This window comes from Sus scrofa, chromosome 9 (genome assembly GCF_054392235.1).
Source record: "Sus scrofa isolate SSC_HxYL_T2T_F1_AM1 chromosome 9, Sscrofa_HxYL_maternal_Yorkshire_Landrace_v2.0, whole genome shotgun sequence".
Classification (NCBI taxonomy): domain Eukaryota; kingdom Metazoa; phylum Chordata; class Mammalia; order Artiodactyla; family Suidae; genus Sus; species Sus scrofa.
The window spans coordinates 119169961-119191888 of NC_139391.1; the positions used below are offsets into that span (position 1 = coordinate 119169961).

Here is a 21928-nt window from a genome sequence, read left to right on the forward strand (position 1 = left end):
GTATGAGGTATGGAATAGGGCACCTTCCCCCACTGCCCCTCATGGCTCCTGAATGGGGCCTGGGGGCTTGGTCACTAAGTTCTTCAAAGAAATCTCTTCAAAAATGCTCACTTATCCTCACCCTTTTATTATTACATTTTTATTTTAATTTTTTTTTACTATGCTCACAGCATGTGGAAGTTCCTGGGCCAGAGATTGTATCCTTGCCACAGAAGTGATCAGAGCTGCTGTAGTGACAACATGGGATTCTTGTGCCACAGAGAACTGCTGTTATATTTTTAGAAGTGTTGAGGGGGCCCAAGAGGTATTAAAAAATCATATCTGAGGTATTTCCTGTGTCATTTCTTCCTATGGTGTTTATCTCATACCTGAAGATTTCCACTGTAACTAAAAATTCTTTTCCATGAGGTTGCAGGGGCTTGTTGCGGTGAAATGAACTATAGACCAAGGCTTTTATATTTCCACTATGTCCTGGTTTTGTGACTTTGTAAAGAAATGATTTAAGCTTTTTGATGATCGCTTCACATAAAATGGATGTGAAGATTAAAGATCGAAAGTACCTGAAGCTGCTTTGAACATTATACATGTGCTATACATGTGCAGAATGCTCTGTTGTTAGTTCAGAAGACTTTCTCTGCTGTTGAGGCTTCTGATGAAAATGATTCTGTAATCATGATACTCAGAACTTCATTTTTTTTTCTTTTTATACTAAATTGTTAGTCTTGAGGGAGTGTTAAGTGGGCATGGAAGTCCATTCTTACATTGCATTTGTTTAATAAGCTATACTGAGGAAAAATGAGAGTCGCTTTACATATTGTTTTAATTTTCCTATTGGAACACATAAATTTTTACTGTATCAAGGTAAATTTGAAGTACCAAATGCACAATTATACTGTGTAATCTAACTGTGCACTTTAGTGATTACACCTGGAGCTTGTAGGGACCTGCCTCAGATTCTGTCTGTATTCATGTCATTTAGCTTTGATGGAAGAAAGCCGTAAAACTAGTTATAGAAAAATAATAATGCTTATTATTACAATTATTTTACTAGATGCATTTGTATGGCACTTAGCATATATGTGCTTACCAGGCGCTTATCTAAGTGCTTTGCATATACTGACTTATCTTCACAACAATCCTATGAGGTAGCTGATGTTGTTGTTATTATTATTATTATTATTATTCCCATTTTACATAGTAGGAATGAGGCCCAGAGAAGTTATAGTCCACCCAGGATAATAATACCTACTTTCATTGTTGTTGTGGGTATTAACATGAGATAATGTATCGGTGAATAAAAGCTTGATGTTTGATTCTCAGTAGTTTATAATTTATTCTAAGGGTCAGAAGTTACTAATTATACAAGTCCATGTGACTTTGGACTTGCACGTGGGCAAAACCACAGATTGATGCTGAAACAGATAAAAATAAGCACCTTTTCTTATTTGGCCTATGTGATTCCTTTCTTTTGCATCCTACTCCTGTTTTTACTTCATATATGTATTATTTGGAAGCCCCCTAAATTGTTATATCTTAGAATAATTTTTTAAAGAAATCCAGTAACAAACTCAGAATTAATTAAAGAATAATAAAGGTGAGATCATAAATATTAAAAATTTTAAGGTTAACTTTTAGTAAATCTAATGTAATTAACCTTTATGAGATATTATTCATATTAGTATTACCATTTTACTTAGGAGGAACCTGAGGTACAGAGAAGTTACAGTTTAGCTGAGATAATATTACTTATTTCCCAGGATTATTGTCCTTATTAACAGGAGTTAATGTGTATTAGTTTATTTTTGTGTCTGTATTTTGCAACAGAGTAAGAATATGTGTATAAAATAAGTTTTTGGATTCAAATTCTAGTCTAAATGTGATAAACAATTTTTGGTAAGATGTATAATTACCCTCCAAATTGCCTTTGAAATGAGTATGAATGCAGTTCCATTTCATACAGGTACAGCATTCTAAAATCAGCTTTTAAGAGTTCTCTTATGGTGCAGAAGGTTAAAGATCAGGCATTGTCACTGGAGTGGCTTGGGTCATTGCTGTGGTACAAGTTTGATCCCTGGCCTGGAAACCACTCCTGTCCCCAATAAATAAAAATAAAATCTTTTTTTTTTTTTTTTTTTTGCTTTTTAGGGCCGCATCCACGGCATATGGAGGTTCCCAGGCTAGGGATCCGTTTGGAGCTGCAGTGCACAGCCACAGCAACATTAGATCTAAGCTGCTTCTGCAACCTACATTACAGCTCATGGCAAGGCCAGATCTTTAACCCACTGAGTGAGGCCAGGGTTCGAATCCGCAACCTCATTGTTCCTATTCAGTTTCGTCTCTGCTGCACCATGACAGGAACTCCTAAAATCAGTTTTTAAGGCCAAGATGGATTATAGTCAAAATCACCATTAGGACCACAAAGCACAATACTTAAATATATGTTGTGTCCAGAATTATCTTTTTTTTTTTTTTGCCTTTTCTAGGGCTGCTTCTTGTGGCATATGGAGGTTCCCAGGCTAGGGGTCTAATCGGAGCTGTAGCTGCCAGCCTACACCAGAGCCACAGCAACATGGGATCCTAGCCGCATCTGCGACCTACACCACAGCTTATGGCAACTCCGGATCCTTAACCTACTGAGCAAGGCCATGGATTGAACCCACAACTTCATGGTTCCTAGTCAAATTCGTTAACCACTGTGCCACGGCGGGAACTCCATAAAATATGTTTTTTAAATTGGATATTTGTTGTTATTTGCCTGGCCGGTTTATTCCCAACTCCCTTTTGCATTTTCACTTTGGTGCTTTTGTTATCCTCTGTTTTAGTTTTATGTGTTCACTTTTCTCTTCTTGGCTTTCTCCCAATTCTATCTATTCTCTTAAATCTAGCTTGCATTCAGCTCTTTCCATACATCCACACCAGCCTAAAAAGACTACTTCTGTTTCTAAATCCATGAGGCACCAAGGTGCACCATTTATTTGTCAGTTACTCATGGTAGTTTTTTTCTATCCTGTGATCTTATTTAAATCTTTTGCTTAACTTTTACAAGTTTATCTTCTTTCTCCCATTTGGGTAAGTTCTTAAAGATTGTGAGTTATAGCGTAACACTTTGTGTCATCTATGGAAGTAGTTGCTATTAGTAGATTTTCATATAGCCAGAAAACTCAACTCCCAGTTGAAAGGCTGTATTTTATTATCATGGAATGGAAAACCAGTCTCACCTGTGTAACCTAAGAAGCATGATGTGTAAATGAAGACTTGCTCACTAAGGAAATAAAAAAACCTTATCATAAAAGCACAGGTTTTTGAAGACTGAAAATATAATATTTTTGTTGTATTAAATTTATTGCTAAAATGAAGTCCAGAGAGCAATAACATACTCTTGAGAGTCTTATCCGGAGCTTTTCTCTATAACTGATTAGACCAGATAGAGAGGAGGTGGCTTGTAAAAAGATTCTAAATAGATCTGTTCAGAAGATTTTGCTCCATAGTGTTGATTCATACTGAATGAGGAATGAAAGATACTGGAAGTTCTAAAGTCCTGAAAGGGACGGCCTAGGCCTCATGCACCTTTGAAAAATGCTGAATAGTAGGTCACTTTTAACTTGGAATTCTTCATTCATTTATTCTTTTAATCATTTCTATATCCTTAAGGTGTTAAGTCAAGATGCAAATGATACTGTCCCTGTTCTCTTAGCACTTTTGTTGTAGTATTGGAGATAAGACATACAAACTGTGAGTTCCCTGGTGGCTCAGCAGGTTAAGGATCTAGCATTGTCACTGCTGTGGCATGGGTTTGATCCCTGGCCCAGGAACTTCCCCATGCCACAGATGCAGCCAAAAAAAAAAAAAAAAAGGACATATAAACAAATAGTTCCTAGGCTATGGGATATGTAATACATATTATATGAGTATTCTTAAACACATTACCTTGCATAGAGAGTCTTTGTTTCTTTCCACCTGTAAAATTACATGAGTTGTATATTCACAGAAGAGAAAAACATTCCTCATAGTGGAGTGATCAAAGGAAGTTTTTGGTGGAAATGATCTTTGTGTAGTAATATTTTGATAGGCACAGATCATAATCATGATAATGTTGCAAACCATTTATTGAGTGTTTGTTTGCTATGCAGGAGTCATTATATTAGGTGCTAATTTAATCCTGTGAGGAAGAGGGTACCTCAGAGTTGTCTATGAATACCCTGAAATTATACTAAAAATCCTATGTATAGGTAAGTTTGTACATTTTTATGGAGAAAACTTCTAGAACTTCCAGAAACACAATCGTGGTAGAGAGTAGCATGTGTGATTCTTGGACTTTGAGAAATGTACACATAGGTGGGTGGCAGGGTGGGTGTTGAGGTCAGAGATGCTGTGGAAGATCAAGAATTGGATGCTTGTAGGAGGAGAGAGCTTGCAGTAGTGAAAAGCAGTCCAGAATTGTTAACGGATTGTCATTGGGAGTCAGAATGGATTTAAATCCTGGACTGCTACCTCCTAGCTGTGTGATCCCAGGCAACTTACTTATTCTCTCTCAATCTAAGACCTCTGCCTTTTAGATCAGCTGTTACATATTTATTTACAATTTCTTTGGTTATTTTTGAAACTAAGGGCTTACTATGTGTTAAATGGTTTCTTTCATTTATTTTTTGCTATATATATTTACATGATGTATTCTTTGATTATGTAATGTAAGTTTGAGACCATCTTAATATTCACTGGAGAATAGTCGTTGGGAGAACTTTGATGAAGAAATAGATATGGCCATACTCTTGTCCTTAGAGCAAACTATGAATGAGACACTATTTACAGAGGAAGGAACTGAAGGTCTGGTAGGGTAAATAAGTTACCAAATCACATGATGAAGAAATGGAAGGACCTTCAAGCTCAGGTCTGCAAAGTCTTAAGCACTCATGTTCTTTTTTTTTTAATTTTTAAAATTTATTTTTATTTTAATTTTTATTTATTTTTTGCCTGTTTTCTAAGGGCCGCACCTGCAGCACATGGCGGTTTCCAGGCTAGGGGTGCAATCGGAGCTGCAGCTGCCAAACCTATGCCGAAGCCACAGCAACACGGGATCCGAGCTGCATCTGCAACCTACACCACAGCTCACGGCAATGCCAGATCCTTAACCCACTGAGCAAGGCCAGGGATCGAACCCGCAACCTCATGGTTCTTAGTCGGATTTGTTAACCACTGAGCCATGACAGGAACTCCCTAATTTATTTATTTTTATTACTCAAATAAATTTATCACATCTGTGGTTGTATAATGATCATCACAATCCAGTTTCACAGGATTTCCATCCCATAACCCAAGCACATCCCCCCACCCCCCAAACTGTCTCCTCTGGACACCATAAGTTTTTCAGTGTCTATGAGTCAGCATCTGTTCTGCCAAGAAGTTCAGTCTGTCCTTTTTTCAGATTCTACATGTCAGTGAAAGCATTGATGTTGGTGTCTCATTGTATGGCTAACTTCACTTAGCATGATAATTTCTAGGTCCATCCATGTTGCTAAAAATGCTGGTATATTGTTCATTTTAATGGCTGAGTAATATTCCATTGTGTACATGTACCACATCTTCTTGATCTACTCCTCTGTCGATGGACATTTAGGTTGTTTCCATGTCTTGGCTATTGCAAATAGTGCTGCAGTGAACATCGGAGTACATGTGTCTTGGTGAGTTGTGGTTTTCTCTGGATAGATGCCCAGGAGTGGGATTGCTGGATCAAATGGTAGTTCTAGTTTTAGTTTTCTAAGGAATCTCCATACTGTTTTCCACAGTGGTTGCACCAATTGACAATCCCACCAATGGTGTAAGAGTTCCTTTTTCTCCACACCCTCTCCAGCACTTATTGTTTGTAGACTTTTGGATGATGGCCATTCTGGCTGGTGTAAGGTGGTACCTCATCATGGTTTTGATTTGCATCTCTCTAATAACGAGTGATGTTGAACATCTTTTCATGTGTTTTTTGGCCATCTGTATATCTTCTTTGGAGAACTGTCTGTTTAGATCTTCTGCCTATTTTTTGATGAGGTTTTTTTTTTTTTTTTTTTTTTTTTTTTTTTTTTTTTTGGTATGGAGCTTCAGAAGGTGTTTATAAATTCTGGAGATTAATCCCTTGTCAGTTGATTCACTTGCAAAGATTTTCTCCCATTCTGTGGGTTGTCTTTTTGTTTTGTTTAGGGTTTCCTTTGCTGTGCAGGAGCACTCGTGTTCTTGACTACAGAATACTGTGCAGTTTAACGACCCTACAAGAGCATTCACAAGAGGAAACCTACTTTACTTTAGGGGTGATTTACATATAGATTTTGTGTTTGAAAGAGAAGGGATACAGATATTCTACACAGGTTTTTCTAATGTTTTGAAACTATTAAGAGGGGCTATCAAGTAATAGGGCATATTTTCAAATCCGTTTTTCGTGTGATGACACATTTGGATGATCAAGTAGTTAATACATTGTTACTGAGATTATATTCCTTTTCTTTTTTTTGGCTGTGCCTGTGGCATGTGGAAGTTCCAGGGCCAGGGATCAAACCCATGCCACATCAGTGACCCGAGCCACTGCAGTGACAATGCTGGATCCTTCACCTGCTGAGCCACATGGGAGCTCTGAGATTATAATCTTCATTGTGATCCATGTGATATATTCATATTCGAGAACCCTCTGCAATGATTGAGCTTATTTTTCAAGCAAGATGATTTTTTTATCATATGTTTTTACTGATTGTCCTTTTTCTGACTCTTATAATTTTATTTTTTTTTTGCAAAAGTAATTGATTCCATGCATGTTTGAGCCCCTTTTAAAGAAGGTGAGTGTCCCTGTGAGTTTTCTATTTATTAAGCTCCTATTGAGATAATTGGTGACTATTGTAGCTAAACATTAATTTATATGCAATTTGAGTTGGAAAAACCATAATACTGGGTTTCAGATGAGAACTTTATTTTTTCTTTATAGGTACATTTTGTTTAGCATCATTTAAACTGTTCACATACGAGTCTCTGCTGTGGCTCGGTGGGCAAAGAACTGGACGTAGTGTCCATGAGGATGTGGGTTCAATCCCTGGCCTCCCTCAGTGGATTAAGAATCTGGAGTAGCTGTGAGCTATGGAGTAGATCACAGATGTGGCTTGGATCTAGTGTTGGTGTGGCTGTGGTGTAGGCTGCAGCTGTAGCTCTAATTTGACCCCCTGGTCCAAGAATTTCCATATGTGACAGGTGTGGCTGTAAAGAAGAAGAAGAAAAAAAAACTGATCATATAATGCATTGGGTTTTGCTAAATTATGAATGTTCTTATAAGAATCCCTTGGGATTAAATAAAAATTACTTAAGGTGGACCTTAAAATATTTTAAATTTACTTATCTCCATTTAGATAGGTCCAAAACTAATTGGCCAGTTCTATTAATTGAGTTTTTTCTTCATACTAGGGACAATATTTAGTTTTCTCCTTCCCTTCCTCCTTTCCTGTCTCTCTTCCTTTCCCTTTTTAAGTTTTCAAGAAATGATTGGATTGACTCTATTGCTGAGTCATAGAATAATTTTTGCAATTTATGAAGAAAAGGCATCTTGTCAGAGTTACTTTACATTTTAGTTTTATCATCAGTTTTGAATGTTATTCCCAAGAAATTTCACATATTCATATATTCTTTTTCATTTGTTCAGACTTTTATTGCAAAGATATGTACTCTCATTACCAAGCTATACCATACTGACTCTGACTACTTAGTACTTGGTCCATAATTGATAATAAGTATTTTTGTATTACTCTCTACAACACTGAAGTGATTTTATCTAATAAGACAGAGTTTAGAGGAGATGTAACTCTCATTTACAAGAGTCTGTGCTTTTGTTAACATTTAATGCATTTAGCAGAGCAGGCATTCAGGAGAAAATTTCTATGCTTTTAGCTAAACATGTTGTGTATGTATATGTGTGTGTTTATGCAAGCTTGGGCCAGAGGAGAAAACTTTGAGTAATGCTGCAAATACTGTAGATAAAGATTAAAAAATTAAATTGTTTTGTAGAAATTGACAGGCTGATTCTAACATTCTTAGGAAATGCAAAGGACCCATAGTAACTAAAACACCTTTAAAATATAAAAGCAAAGTTGGAGAATGAACACTACCTGATTAAAACTTGTTACAGAGCTGCAGTAATCAAGGTAGTTTGACATTGGTATAGACAAGTAGGTCAATGACACAGAACAGAGTTCAGAAATGGACCTACAGATACGCAGACAACTGGTTTTTGGTAAAAGTGGAAAGGTAATTCAATGAATAAAGGGGGGTATTTTTAATACATGATTTTGGAAAGATTGACTATTCATATGTAAAAAATGAACTTCTATTTATACCTTTCACCGTATATAAAAAGTTAAGTTGGCTTTCCAACTCATAATGACCTTCAGGAATTTGTCATGAAGACACTTGAGGAGCTTACCAAGTACATAAAGTGTTTTTTTTTTTTTTTTTTTTTTTTTTTTTTTTGCCTTTTAAGTCCATACCTGTGGCATATGCAGGGTTCCAGGCCAAGGGTTGAATTGGAGCTACAGCTGCTGGTCTATGCCACAGCCACAGCAATGCAGGATCCTAGCTGTGTCTGTGACCTACACCATAGCTCATGGCAATGCGGGATCCTTGACCCACTGAGCGAGGCGGCCAGGGATCAAACCTGCAACCTTATGGTTCCTGGTTGGATTCCTTTCTGCTGTGCCATGACGGGAACTCCACATTAAGATATTATTAAAATATTTAGATGTAATAGTGCTGCTGACAAGTTGTTTGTAGAAGCTTATACTCATAGATAAAAGCCTTTAGTCAAGTTGCAGATGTATCTGGCAATATATATTGTAGTTTGATGCTGTCTTTGAGAATTTTAAAAAAATTGCATATTTATGCACTTGTTCTAATACTGCTTAAATCTTACATGCGTCATTCCTTGTTTATAAGATTCTATGGGGAAATATTTTCATTTTGCAAATCTTAGACTTTCCATTTTATTTTTCTGTATAGAAAATTACTTGAACTGTCTGTATCACTCGAACTTTCTGTAGTACTCGAACTTTCTGTATTACTTGAACTTTCTGTATTACTCAAACTTTCATGACAAATTCTAGTGTTTTACTCTTAATTACATATTTTTACTTGGCAGATCACTTTATTTTTTTTGTCTTACTAAAACAAGAAATAACACTGAAATATTTGCTGTTTCTGAAATTGTCCTTTCATTTACTCTTTAATACTGTAATAGCTCACTTATTTGGAAACCTCTTTTCAGTTTTGAAACTTAGTTGTTTATCAGGAGAAGCTAAAAGAGCCTTATGCAGTCAAAATTAATATTACAAAGTCTGTAATCTAAAGCTCACATTTTCAGGGTCATGACCTTACTCTGGGCATTTCCAGTCTTAATTTAGACTCAGACTATATATACTAGGCTATTGGACTTCTCAGTCTAGAGTAAAACATAAAGCTGCAAGTTAGAATGGGAATATGGCTTAAGAACAGATGCATTTTCAACAGTAAGAAGTGACAGCTATAAACCTGATACAAGGGAAGAGACACAATTAAAAAAAACATAAGAAATATAAATTTTAAGTTAACAAGGCAACTGATAGTGAAAATCATTGAAATAACAAGAAATATTTTAATTGCATTATATATAGAACTTCGTTTAAGGATAGAGGAAATTATATAATGCATACATGATTTCTGTAAGTGCCAGTACTTACTTTGCCCTTTCAACAGATCTTAAGACTATTGATTATTTTCTCTTTGAAACATATACTATTCTTTTGGCTTCCATGATGCCAAATACTCCTGGTTTTTGTTCTGTCTCTTTGGCCCCTTTCTCTCTTTGGCTAATGTGTTACCTTCCCCCCGGCCTTTAAGGTTTGCACCAACCCAAGGCTCCTTTCTGTGTTGTTTGGTATCTTCCCTTAGGCAGTCTCTTCTACGCCCTGGCTTCTGTTAACAACTCACGCACCTTATGACTCTCATGTTTATAGCTCCTGGGCTCAACTCCAGACACTTATTTCCAGCTGATTGCTTGAAACTCTATTTGAATGTCTCAAAGATGTCAAACTCAATATGTCAAAAGCCATATTTATGATCATTTTCTTCTCAATACCCACAAACCTCAAGTATCTGCCAGGGTTTATTTGTTGATGGATTCATTCAGTTACTTATTAATTTATTATTTAATTATATGTGTGTGTGTGTATGTATATGTATGTGTGTATATATATATATCCAATAGATGCAATTCACTGTTTTTGGTACTGGGAGTACACAATTTTCCTGTTCTTATAGAGCTTATATTCCAGTGAGTGAAGACAGGCAATAAAAAGCAAGTAAGAAAATCTTCAGGTAGTGATTATGTGCACTGGAGAAAATAAACTGGATGATGTGATATAATGTGACTGAGCTGCTACTTTTCTTTGCCTGATCAAGAAGGCGCTCTAAATCAGAGATGACATTTTGGATGAGAAGTAAATGACGAGAAGGAGCCACACTTGTAAAGATCTGGGCGAAGGGCATTCCAGAAGATGAGTAGCTTGTAGAGGGGCCCTGGGGTGGAAACAGACTTGGTGCTCTTGAAAAGCAAAAAGGAGGGTGTTATAGCAGAAATATTTTGAGCACAGAGGGTAGAAATAGTATTACAGATAGAGGTAGGTAGAGGTCAGACTCTCTAGGACTTTGTAGCCTGGGGAGAAGAATTTGGATATTTCTGACTGCTTTGGAAAACTAATAAAAATTTTTATAAAGGGAAGAGACATATCTGACATATGTTTTGGGACGATCTCTTTAGCTGCCAGATAGAGAATGGATTCAGTGGAGCAAGAGTGGAATCAGGAAGACCAGTGGGATGCTTTTATGGTAGTCAAGGTAACAGGTGGTATCTTCTTAGAAGGAGGATGGTACAGTGGAGGCAGTGAGAAGACAATTGTGAGAGAGAGAGAGCTGAGGAAAATAAGGATGTAAAATAACTCTGTCTTTTGAGTGCCTGATTTAGTGGTAGTTTCAATAATTGAGATGTGGAAGGCTGGGAGGAAGGGTATGTGTCGATGTTTGGAGAGGAAGGCAATGGGGAATTAAAACTTTGGTTTGGGGCAGTTCCCTTGGGGCACAGCAGGTTAAAGATTTGGGGTTGCCACAGCTGTGGCACAGGTTTCAGCTTTGGCGTGAGTTTGATCCCTGGCCTGGGAATTACCACATGCTGTGGGTGTAGCAATTTTTTTTTTTTTTAAGTGGCCAGAAAAACCCCTTTGGTTTTGGACATGGTAATTTTGAGATATCCGTTAGATGTCCAAGTGGAAATGCCAATTAAAGATTAGAATTAGAGTGCTTGAGACATGAATTTGGGGAGATGGGCATATATATAAAATTTTAAAGGCCAGTAAATTAAATGAGAGAAAATAGGATATCCATCTAAGAGAGAGGCTAGAGATGACAAAAAGAGAATAGGTCTAGAAGGAAGTCTAGCTGCACTCCAGTATTTGGAAGTGGAGAAGAAGAGGAACAATGAGCAAAAGATATGGAGAAGGATCCAATGGTGAGGAAGGAGAAAAGTCAGGAAAGTTGGAAGAATGGGAGTTAGTAGAATATTTCAAGGAAGAAGAGGAAAATCATGTCAGATAATGCTGAGACTTAGAAGAATTATCCACTTTGCAATTTTTGGCCAAGTGCTTGATGCACTGCTTATTTGGTTTCAGTATTTAGAATATAGTTTATCTCTTGATTGTGTTTTATGTGGAAACGATGATTATGATATGGAGTTGATTTTTGTTACACTCTGAGCTCCTCCTGAAAAATTATGAAACTAAAATCGAGCTATGTAGGTATTGCAGCCTCTGAGTCTCTGATTATTATTTTGGGGACTCATGGTAGAATGTTCCATACAAATTCTTATTGCTGGAGAGATTTCTGTCACATGCTAGTCTTGGTCTCATGTGCCAGCACTATTCTGAGGCCACTTAATACTCACCAGTAGGCTCTGCCTCACCCATGCTTTAGACCAGCCCAGCTCTTAGGCTAGAAAACTATACAGGCCACCATTGAACAGTAAATATCAGGAAAGCATTGTTATTCGTCTCTTGACCCTGAAGTCTATGTGAGTGGCTTTGTATTTCTGTGTAAAAGGCTCTACCTTCTATTTCATGACTGAATTCTCCCCTTGGACTGAATTCTTCTGCCTTGGACCATCAGGCTCACTTGGGTCTGGAGTTCTGTTTTGGTCCCCTCCTCTGACTCAGGAGTACCAGAGCCCTGATCCCAAACCCTAGTCTCTGTGGCTGATCTCTGATACCTGCTGGACCCACCTTTTGTCTGTGGTGACATCTTGGCCCTACTTGTTCCGACCCCAGCCCATTGTTCTTCATCCTCTGAGACCCCTATCTTTTACCCACTGTTGGACTTGCTCAGGTTGTTTGCTTCTTTAGATTTCTTCTTCCTTTTTTTTTTTTTTTTAAACTGCCAGATTTCCCTGTTTACCCTAGGAGACCACTGAGTTCTGCTTTATACCTGGGTCTATATAATTCATATCTAACTTACCCTGTTGATTACTTAACTACAGTTCTAGGCTCTTGGCTTCAGTTTGGAAGGACTTGAAGGCTTGATGGAAACATTTTCCCCAAATTGCTCAGTGGTATGCAAAGTAGGCTTTTTTTTTTTTTTTAAGAAGAAATCTATAGGTGCTCTTTACTCCAAATAGTATAGGCATCAGGGAAACATAGATGAGTAAAATGTAGTCTCTGCCTTTAAGGAAATATGTTTTTAAATGTAGTCATACTAGATGATTTTCATAGCCAGTGGATTCAGCTGTTGCATTGAGAACCTGTGTCTCATGTACTCCATTTTCATTGGAGCCCTATGCTTACAAAACATTGCTATTAAAACATTTTAGTGGAGTTATCGTTGTGGCTCAGTGGTCATGAACCCAGCTAGTATCCACGAAGATGTGGGTTTGATCCCTGGCCTTGTTCAACAGGTTAAGGATCCGGTGTTACCGTGAGCTGTGGTGTAGGTCGCAGACCCGGCTCAGATCCTGAGCTTCTGTGACTGTGGTGTAGGACAGCAACTGCAGCTCTGATTCAACCCCATATGGGAACTTCCATATGCTGCGGGTGAGGCCCTAAAAAAGACAAATTTTTTTAGAAATAAAATTCCAGATAAAGTGTTAAGGACCTCAGTTCTTAGAATAAAGATTGGCTAGAGGTTATATGTATGTGTTCCATAGTTGTTTTTTCTACTTAACCTTGATTAATTGAAACATATGCGTATTTTCCCCATAGAAGGGCCATATTGGAAATATTTAAATTCTTATGGTCATGCTGTGCTTTTCACAGATGACTGGAATGATGCCCAGGCTTAAGCCATATCATCCTTCCCCCAAATAATTTGTCAGCTGTTTAACCTAGTGTTATTTGTTTTTCATGATCAGCAGAAATGACAGTGCTAAAATGTTTTATAGGAAAAAAAGAATAAAATACAGTGGTAGCTTTGATTTTTTAATATCCTCTCCCCCCAAATCATTTTTTGATATAAAAATGTATCTTAATGTTTGTTTCAAATGTAGGCTATTTTTAACATTGGGAAACCAGGAAAAATTTTAAAAACTTGGAGTCTTATTTTGTGAAACTGAAAACACACTATGGATTTCAGCAGATAGGTTCTACTGACACTCAGTAGAATTTCATGGATGCATTATCAGGCTTTTAATGCTTATGTGCACATAGCCTTCATTCTTTATATGAGCTTGTGGCTAAGAGATTTAATCACTCTCTATTCAGATTGAACTTGGGCTGAAGCCTGGAATTGTTTGAGAAAGAGATCATTTATGTGCCTGACTACCAAGCATTCAGAGTGAAAGGAACACTGAGAACATGCCAAGAGAGCTTGTACCAGTGGAAATTGTACCTTTCTATAAGAAAGAATGTATCTCAGGACCATAAGATGAGATTCGTTAGGCCTTCAGACGTATTAGTTTACTATAGTATAAAAGTCTCAGAAGACACACATTTACCAGCTCTTAAAAAGTCTAGCTATTGAAAAGCTAGTGCAGCCTGTCCCATAGAGTTGGTTTGGGTGTTAGAATTTCCTTCATCCCCCAAATCCTGTGAACATTCTTCTTCAGAGGTGAGTATAGTAAGTAATTAATTGCTTTTGTGATAATCCTTTCCAAGACTTTCATTGATAATTTTGTCTTTGGATAGCAGGCGGTAAAGCTGTGACCTTTAAATTCTGCTTACTATGTTGCTAGTAGCACTCACCTTATTGACGGTGTAATCCTGTAGCGTGAATTGTGAAGTATGGTTATGGTTGCCATGCTTTTCTAATTGGAATGCAGTCTATGTGGTCTGACAATTATCCCTGTACTGTTAGTGACAAGAGGACATAGACCTTTGAGTCCCTGGATTTGGGAGGAGGACATATTAGAGGAAGCTCCTTTCTGTTAACTAAGATTAGATTATCCCTGAATTTTTCTGTCCTATAGAATGTATTATTTCCCAGGAAGCCCTTTGAGATCCATAGCGAAAGGGATTTTGTGGATCTTGCCCCATTAGTCCTTCTGATATGCTGGGCAGGTGTGAAGGTTTGACTCCCAGTAATGGACATAGTTTAGACCCAAGTTGACATTCCTACTATGGTTATGCTTTGGTCATTGATTTAAGATCACTCTATGGGTATATGTGTATGTGTGTGATGTATTTTGTGGTATAAACAATACTATTTGTAGGGCTTAACCAGTGAGAATACATGCAGAAATATATTTAAAAACGTTTTATTACAGTTGAAGTACAGTGTTGTGCCAATTTCTGCTGTACATCAAAGTGACCCAGTCCCTCTCTGTCACACACACACACACACACACACACTCCCTTTCTTATATTATCTTCCATCATGGTCTGTCTCAAGAAGAAATATTTTTTAAAGATTTAAAATGACTAGAAAATAGGATCAATCCCCATTTTCACCTGATGAATTTCATATGCTTCCCCCACCATCAGTTCTACCTGTTTGTCTCATCCATCAATATTCATTATTGTGTTTCCTTCCTGTTTCCATTGATGAACTGGAATGTTCCTTTCCAGTGCTTCCCATCTCCTTTTCCTGAAGACATCATTTCAGCATGTGTCCCTTCTTACTTGTGCATCATCAGCTCTCCCTCAGGACTGGATGAATACCATCAGCCTGTGAACATGCTATTAGTTTGCTCATCTTTATAAAACCCTCTCTTGACTTCATATCCCTCTCCTGATGCCCTCTCACTTCTTTCCTCTCCTTTACAATGCAACTTCTTAAAGGAATTGTCTACAACCAGTCTCCTTTTCCTTTCCTCCCATTCTCTCTGATATCTATTCCACCCCACTCCACTGTAACAGTGCTTTTTCAGCATCCTGAAAGTCCCTCAGGTTGCCCAATTTTATGATCCATGCTTTGTTCTCATTCTTACCTGACATGTTGGAGTAGAAAGTCTCCTTTCATGAAACATCCTCTTTCCATGACTTTGAGTCGCCTCTCTCTGGGTTTTTCTCCTATCTTGTCGACCACTCCAGCTTACTTTCCATTTCCTGACTGCTAAACGTTGGAAAACCAAGGGGCCAGTGCTCTGACCTCTTCCTTATCTAAGATTCTCACATAGTGATCTCATTCCCTTGCCTAACTGTAATGAATTCCAAATATATATCTCTAGCTTAGACTTCTCTCTAGATGAGTCGCTCACATTTTCAGCCCCAAAGGCATTTTTGTGCTAATTAGAAAAAGCTACCTTTTCCTCAAGCCCTTGACTGCCATCTTCTGGAAAAATTTCAGAGTAGAAATTTATTACTTATCTTATGATACCAATGTGAATTATGCCTCTTTCAGCTGCTTGATCCTCAGCCGTTAGCAGCGGTTCCGTTTCTCCATGTGGGTGGCATGTAGTAGGTATCACAAGCTCAGTGGTTCCCAAACTGAACTCTTAATCCCCAGTCCCATCTTCCTGACACCTTTCTTTTCTTTTCTTGAATAGAAGTAGTCTTTCCTATTAAAAATTCTTCCCGTTGCTGAGGTCAAACTCCTTGAAGTTAGCCTCAACTCCTCTTTCTCCCATACCCCTCCTTTAATCCTTCAGCAAATCCTGATGGTTTTTCCTTCAGATACCTCAGAATGTAACCACTTCTCACTACTCCCACTGCTCCCACCCAGGTCCAAGTTCTATCATCTCACCATTATTATTCGGATAGCCAGCTTCTTCTCTTATGCCTCATTGTCTTTTCTCAACACAGCAGTTCAATTATTTATTTAAAACCTAGTTCACGTCATGTTTCCCCTTCTCCCTAAATCCTCAAAGGGCTCTACCATTCATTTAGAGTAAAAACCAAAGTCTTTAAAGTGGCCCACAGGCCCTACACCATCCAGGTCTGTACCACAGCTCTGACCTCATCTCCCACCCCTCTCCCCATGCTCTGTGCTCAGGCATGTTGCCCTCCTTCTTCTTCCTCTAATATATGCCAAGAGTGCCTCAGGCACCATGCCAGGATCTTCTTATGTAAAGCATGGCTTCTTAAGTCTTTGCTCAGATGTCAATTTATCGTATTGGAGAAGCCTTCCTCGACCAACACATTTAACGAAGCGACTCCCCTTCCGCAGTATTTAGTATCTCCCTTCTCAGTTTTCTCCATAGCATTTATCGTCTGGCACATACATTATTTACTGTTTCATCTCGCTAAAATCTATGCTTCATGAGGCTAAAGACTAATTTTTACCCCTCTACTATATCCCAAGTTTCTAAAACAATTCCTGACAAGGAACTCAATAAATAATAAAAGAATGAACACCAACATCCCTAAATCTCTCTGTGGAACCCTATCCTTAAAAAGACACGAAGGTTTGGAATGGTCCTTCACAATTCCAGTTTCTCAATTCCAAGATAAAAGCATTTTCAGAAGTCCCAGAATGAATTTAAAATCTAATTTGAAAACTGCATTGACTTTAAAGCTTTCTGGAAGGGACTTAGTTTACCATAGAGAAAGCAAGTCGGCGCCATCTAGTGGCAACAAGAGAAGTATACATTTGTGTTACTTGAATTAGTGATTAGAAACATAATTGAAAAAGTAGTCTTTGATCCTTATTAATCTATGAAGATAATTACAGTGCTCTCAGGTTTACATTCTCAAAAGTTTGCATTTTCCACAGAATATGTTGAATTTTGAAAAAGTACTGTTTTGTTTCTTCTAAATTATTTATTACTTATTTTTACTTCCAAATTTTTGTTTTTTAGGATCTGACATTCATTGTTCCTCTTTATTTTTCTAAATGTTTTATCCTCTACTTCTCTTTAAACTCTTACATGTTACTGTCCTAGCTACAGAGTGGGTAAATAAAGGCTCTATCTTTTAAAGGTTGATATTCTAATAGAAACAGCACCTCTGAGAGTAAACATCTGAAAGAACATGCCATATGATGCAGTCATCTCTTCAGGCCAGGCTTCTGAAGGCTACTGAAGCTTAATTATTGTGTATGCTTCCACCGTTGAGGCATGAGCTTTTGGGAGTCCTAGCTTGCTGTCGTTCAGGAAGTGGAACTTATTACTGTATGGAGAAACGAAGACAGAAAAATATTCACGTCCACCCACATTGACAGGAAAGACAGAAATTAAGTAAAGTCTCTGACCGTCATGCTCACATTCAAAACGTTAGGTCATTACAGTTCTTTGGAAAATTAAAGCAGAAATTCATTAGTTCTACCTCAGGAGCCTGTGACCTTTCTAGTCCTGAGTTAGCTGGAGGGGGCCTGGGAAATTTGTGTCTGCCACCAAGAGGCCTGAGCAATGATCAGACAAACTAAGAAAGGATATCGGATAAGCAGAGGGTGTTGGGGGGGGCGGGTAGGTGTGGAGAGGAACTCTGTATGCCAAAGCTCAGATTAGTCCCAGACTTTTCAAATGGAAGAGGACTTTTTGTCTGAGAAGCTCCAGGGGGTAAAGGTTGGACCAAGGAAATGTGATAAGAAAACAAATCTCATACCAACATTAAGAAACATTTTCCAATAAGGTTTTTTTTTTTTCCCCAAAGAGATCAAATCCTCGGTTCCCCATCGGTGGGAAGGTCCAAGCAGAGGCTAGATGAAAACCTGCCAGGGTTTTTTTTTTGACGCTATTAAGAGTCTCTGATTCTCTGAATGACCTTGCTTTCTCTGTATACACCAAAACCCTCTTCACTCTTCAGTACTCACTTCATACCCCATTTGTTTTTTTGGACACTGCTTTTTGAAGCCATCTTTCCTATCTTTGTGTTTCCTTTCACTTTAGATCTAGATCAGCACTTACTTCATGCTACCTGTGTTCACTGATGCTAGGCTATTTGAAGACAGGGGACCACATCTTGTAGTTGTCTCCCTATTGGGCTTGCCATGTAGTAGGTGAAGGTTAAATATTTATGGTAGAGAATGGTAGAAAGACTACCAAAAATTGTTTCAGCTGATATCTGGGCCCAAGATACTTAGCCTTAGTCTAACTCTTCAGCCCAAGATACTTAGCCTTAGTCTAATTTTTCAGCTAGTTGTTAGGGAAATTAAAATATTTGTTAAGTCTGTTCCCTTGTTAAAATTATAAAATTTTATAATTTTATAGTTCTTGTAGTATCAGTTCTCTTTTTTTTGAGATGTGTTATTTATCATACACTTGACACCACTGGAAGCTGATACAGAAGTTGATAGTACAACAGTTTTAAGATGTTTCCGAATTTAAAAAAAACCTAATTTTATATTATGTAGTTATTTTAGAATTTTTCCTTCTGCCTATAGATACTGACTTTTTAAAAAAAAAAAGATTGCAGGTAAATAGTTTTTTTGATATAATATTTTTTTTGAGAAAATATCTTTTTAATTACAGAATTTTGTATTGTATTTTGAATAGTATATTTTAAAGCTAAAATGTTCCACATTTTTAAGAAGAATTAAGCGAACTTTGTTTCTAAATCGTCTTTCCTTCTGAAGCTATATTTATATAATTTAGCATTCCATCATAATAAAGTGGTGATATTGAAAAAGGACATGCTAATAGGATTAGTAAGTAGGCTTTTTGTGTATCCTGCATCTAATTTCTTTGACAATTGGTTGCTGTTATTTTATCAGAGGCCCCAAATTCTCTTTATTTAATGGGCTAGATGGTTTCAGCACTGCTTATAACACTTAATTGCTTCTCTGCAAATTAGAAAATTTAGCATTCTTAGCATTTGTGCTATGTTTAATATTTCTAAAGTATTGTGCTTCTTAGTAACTGCTGTGTTCTCTAATTGTGATGGCTGAAAAGACAATATTAGATACTTTGACTTGTAATTAAAGAAGCATTGTTTCCTTGTAATTACTGCTAGAGTACATGAAATTTAGGTTGTATTAATTTATCTTTGTAGAATATGCTGAATTTCTACATTGCAAAGGAAAAAAATTTACAGATTTTGATGAAGTTCGCCATGAGATTGAAGTAGAAACAGATCGAGTAACTGGGATGAATAAAGGCATTTCCTCCGTACCCATTAATTTACGAGTCTATTCCCCACATGGTAAGTAAAATAACGAAATTCCAAATTCTTGTACTCGAAAATTTCCACTATATTAATCAATGTACATTATTTATGGACTATGGTTTGTTTTCTCAAAAAAATACCAAGTTTCTAGGGTTATGCTTAGTCACTTCTGTAAACAGTATGACCCAACAGCTCATCGATTTATTTATGGGGAGGCAGGAGGAGATGACTTTTAAAAGAGAAATTAATAATTCATTTAAAAAAGGTTTACTTTGAACTTTCAGAAGTCTAAAGAGATATGCATGAAAACTTCCATTTTTAATATCTTCATTCTTTGCAGAAGTCTTAGGGGTGCATGGTTCTATGGTTGAGTCTTCCCTCATGAATCTTCTTCCAGTCCTGTATATTCCTATTTAGTCTCTTCCTGAGGAATCAACTGGGATTTTTTTTTTTCCAGATTGTCAGCAGAAACTTATAAATCACATAACTAGTTCATAACTCAGATACATTCAAGAATAGCCTCCATTCTGACTTATATTTTAGTGGGGCAGATTTTGATCTCTGATCTTATATCCAGCTCTGTTGCTTTTAAAAAGGAGCATGAATGACATACACTCAATTATGACTTCCCAAGAGGATATGGTGGCAACATTTTTGTGTGCATAGAGAGGGATAGCCAGGTCAGGGCTGGAGTCACTGACTCAGTAGTGTCCTGCACTCCCAAATGGTGCTACAGGAATCTGGCTCTATAACCTGCACACTAACCTCAAGACCCCATGAGGTTCATGGCTTTCCAATAGACTACGTGGTCAATACTGTAAATAACATAAGATGCTTTTAAAGGGAAGCACAAATCTTACCCTGAGAATTTTTATACCATTTGAAGGCAAAGTGCAAGACTGAGAGACAGCATATTCAGTTATTGTTCAGTATTTGAATTTCATCCCCCCCCCGGTTAAAGATATGACAGATCTCTGAGAAAACTATTAGGTATGCAAATCAGTGCCTGTTAAATCATGCTGAAATGATCATTTGAACAAGCACAATCATATCATAAAAACAGAGAAAACTTGCAAAACCATTTTGAATTCTGTTTTTTTGTTCTATGCATGTGAATTAGAGTTCTGCAGATACGTATAAAGCTCAACTTGTTTTATTTCTACTAAAACGATGATTCTGTGTTGTTGATATATTTCAGCCTTGAGGTTGTATGTAAGACCTTTTTTCCCCCTTTCTGCATAGTGTTAAATCTAACCCTCATCGACCTACCTGGAATTACTAAAGTGCCTGTGGGAGATCAGCCACCAGATATTGAGTACCAGATCAGAGAAATGATTATGCAGTTCATTACCCGGGAGAACTGTCTGATTTTGGCTGTTACCCCAGCCAACACCGATCTTGCAAACTCAGATGCATTGAAGCTAGCTAAAGAAGTTGATCCTCAAGGTGAGTGTGTGGCCCATAGATGAAAAGGAATTAGTTTAAAATTTTAAGAGTTGGGGTATATTGAATATATTTCAAAGTAACACAAATTCTCATAACTTGATTTCACTATTAATTAGCAATTGTTAACATTGTTAGATCTTTTGAATTTGAGTTAGAAAGAAAAATATGTTTTTGTACTTAAGATGTAGAAAGAAAAATATGGGGAATATAGCCTAAATCTATATAAATGAATGTAAAATTAGTTGAGATCTAAGAAAATGGACATTTCTAATGTTATGAACTACTTATTTTAAGATCTGATAAAAGAAATTTCTAATACAGAATTCAGATACTCCCCTTAGTTATTAAAGAGTTATCTGAATATACTTCCAATAAAAACATCTTTTCTGTTTTTTGGGGTTTTTTTTCTTTTAAAATAGGAAGTTCTTTTAATGCATGTAAGATTATTTAGTTTATAATTATTTGACATATATTATAAAAGCAAAGACCTACCTGTTATTGGCATTTAAGAATCTAAAGAGTCCCTTATTTATGCTATTGTTTGCTTTTTTTTTCTTTCTCTTAGCTGAGTAATCATTTATCCACAGGGGACCTCAGTAATGGGTCTTTGCATGTGTGTTTAAGAAATTATGGAAGGGCACTTAGCAGTGTGTCCTTTCAAGATGGAGATGCATCTTCTCCAAGTCTAGGAATTAAAAAAAAAAAATAGTTTGCCCCATTTTCTGTGGTCTCTTTATCTGAAATTCTTATTGTTGTCATGTTAAAACACCTAGATTAAACCTTTTTTTTAAAATTTCTCTTTTATCAATAATTTGTCCTTTTGTTCTACTTTTTGGAAGGTTTATTCCTTTATCTTCAGCTCCTCTAATTAATTTTTCATGTCTGATATCATTTTAAAAGTTCCTACAGCATTTTCTTATTTTGTAAATGTCATTTTAATTTTTTAAAATAGCGTCATGTTCTTGGTTTCTCTAGTG

General features: G+C 37.0%; 1 protein-coding gene across 29 annotated transcripts in view; it reads left to right on the top strand.

Moving 5' to 3' along the window:
• The window catches only part of DNM3 (dynamin 3), a 542852-nt gene that overhangs the window by 108300 nt on the left and 412624 nt on the right, over positions 1-21928 (top strand). For all 29 annotated transcript variants that reach the window (XR_014816234.1, XR_014816231.1, XR_014816226.1 and 26 more), the window contains exons 3-4: positions 19392-19541; positions 20748-20951. Coding sequence is in view for 18 of the 29 variants with exons in the window: in XM_021063644.2 (XP_020919303.1) it covers positions 19392-19541; positions 20748-20951 (354 nt within the window). In the remaining 11 variants the exon portion in view is untranslated. The remainder of the gene's footprint in view (positions 1-19391; positions 19542-20747; positions 20952-21928) is intronic.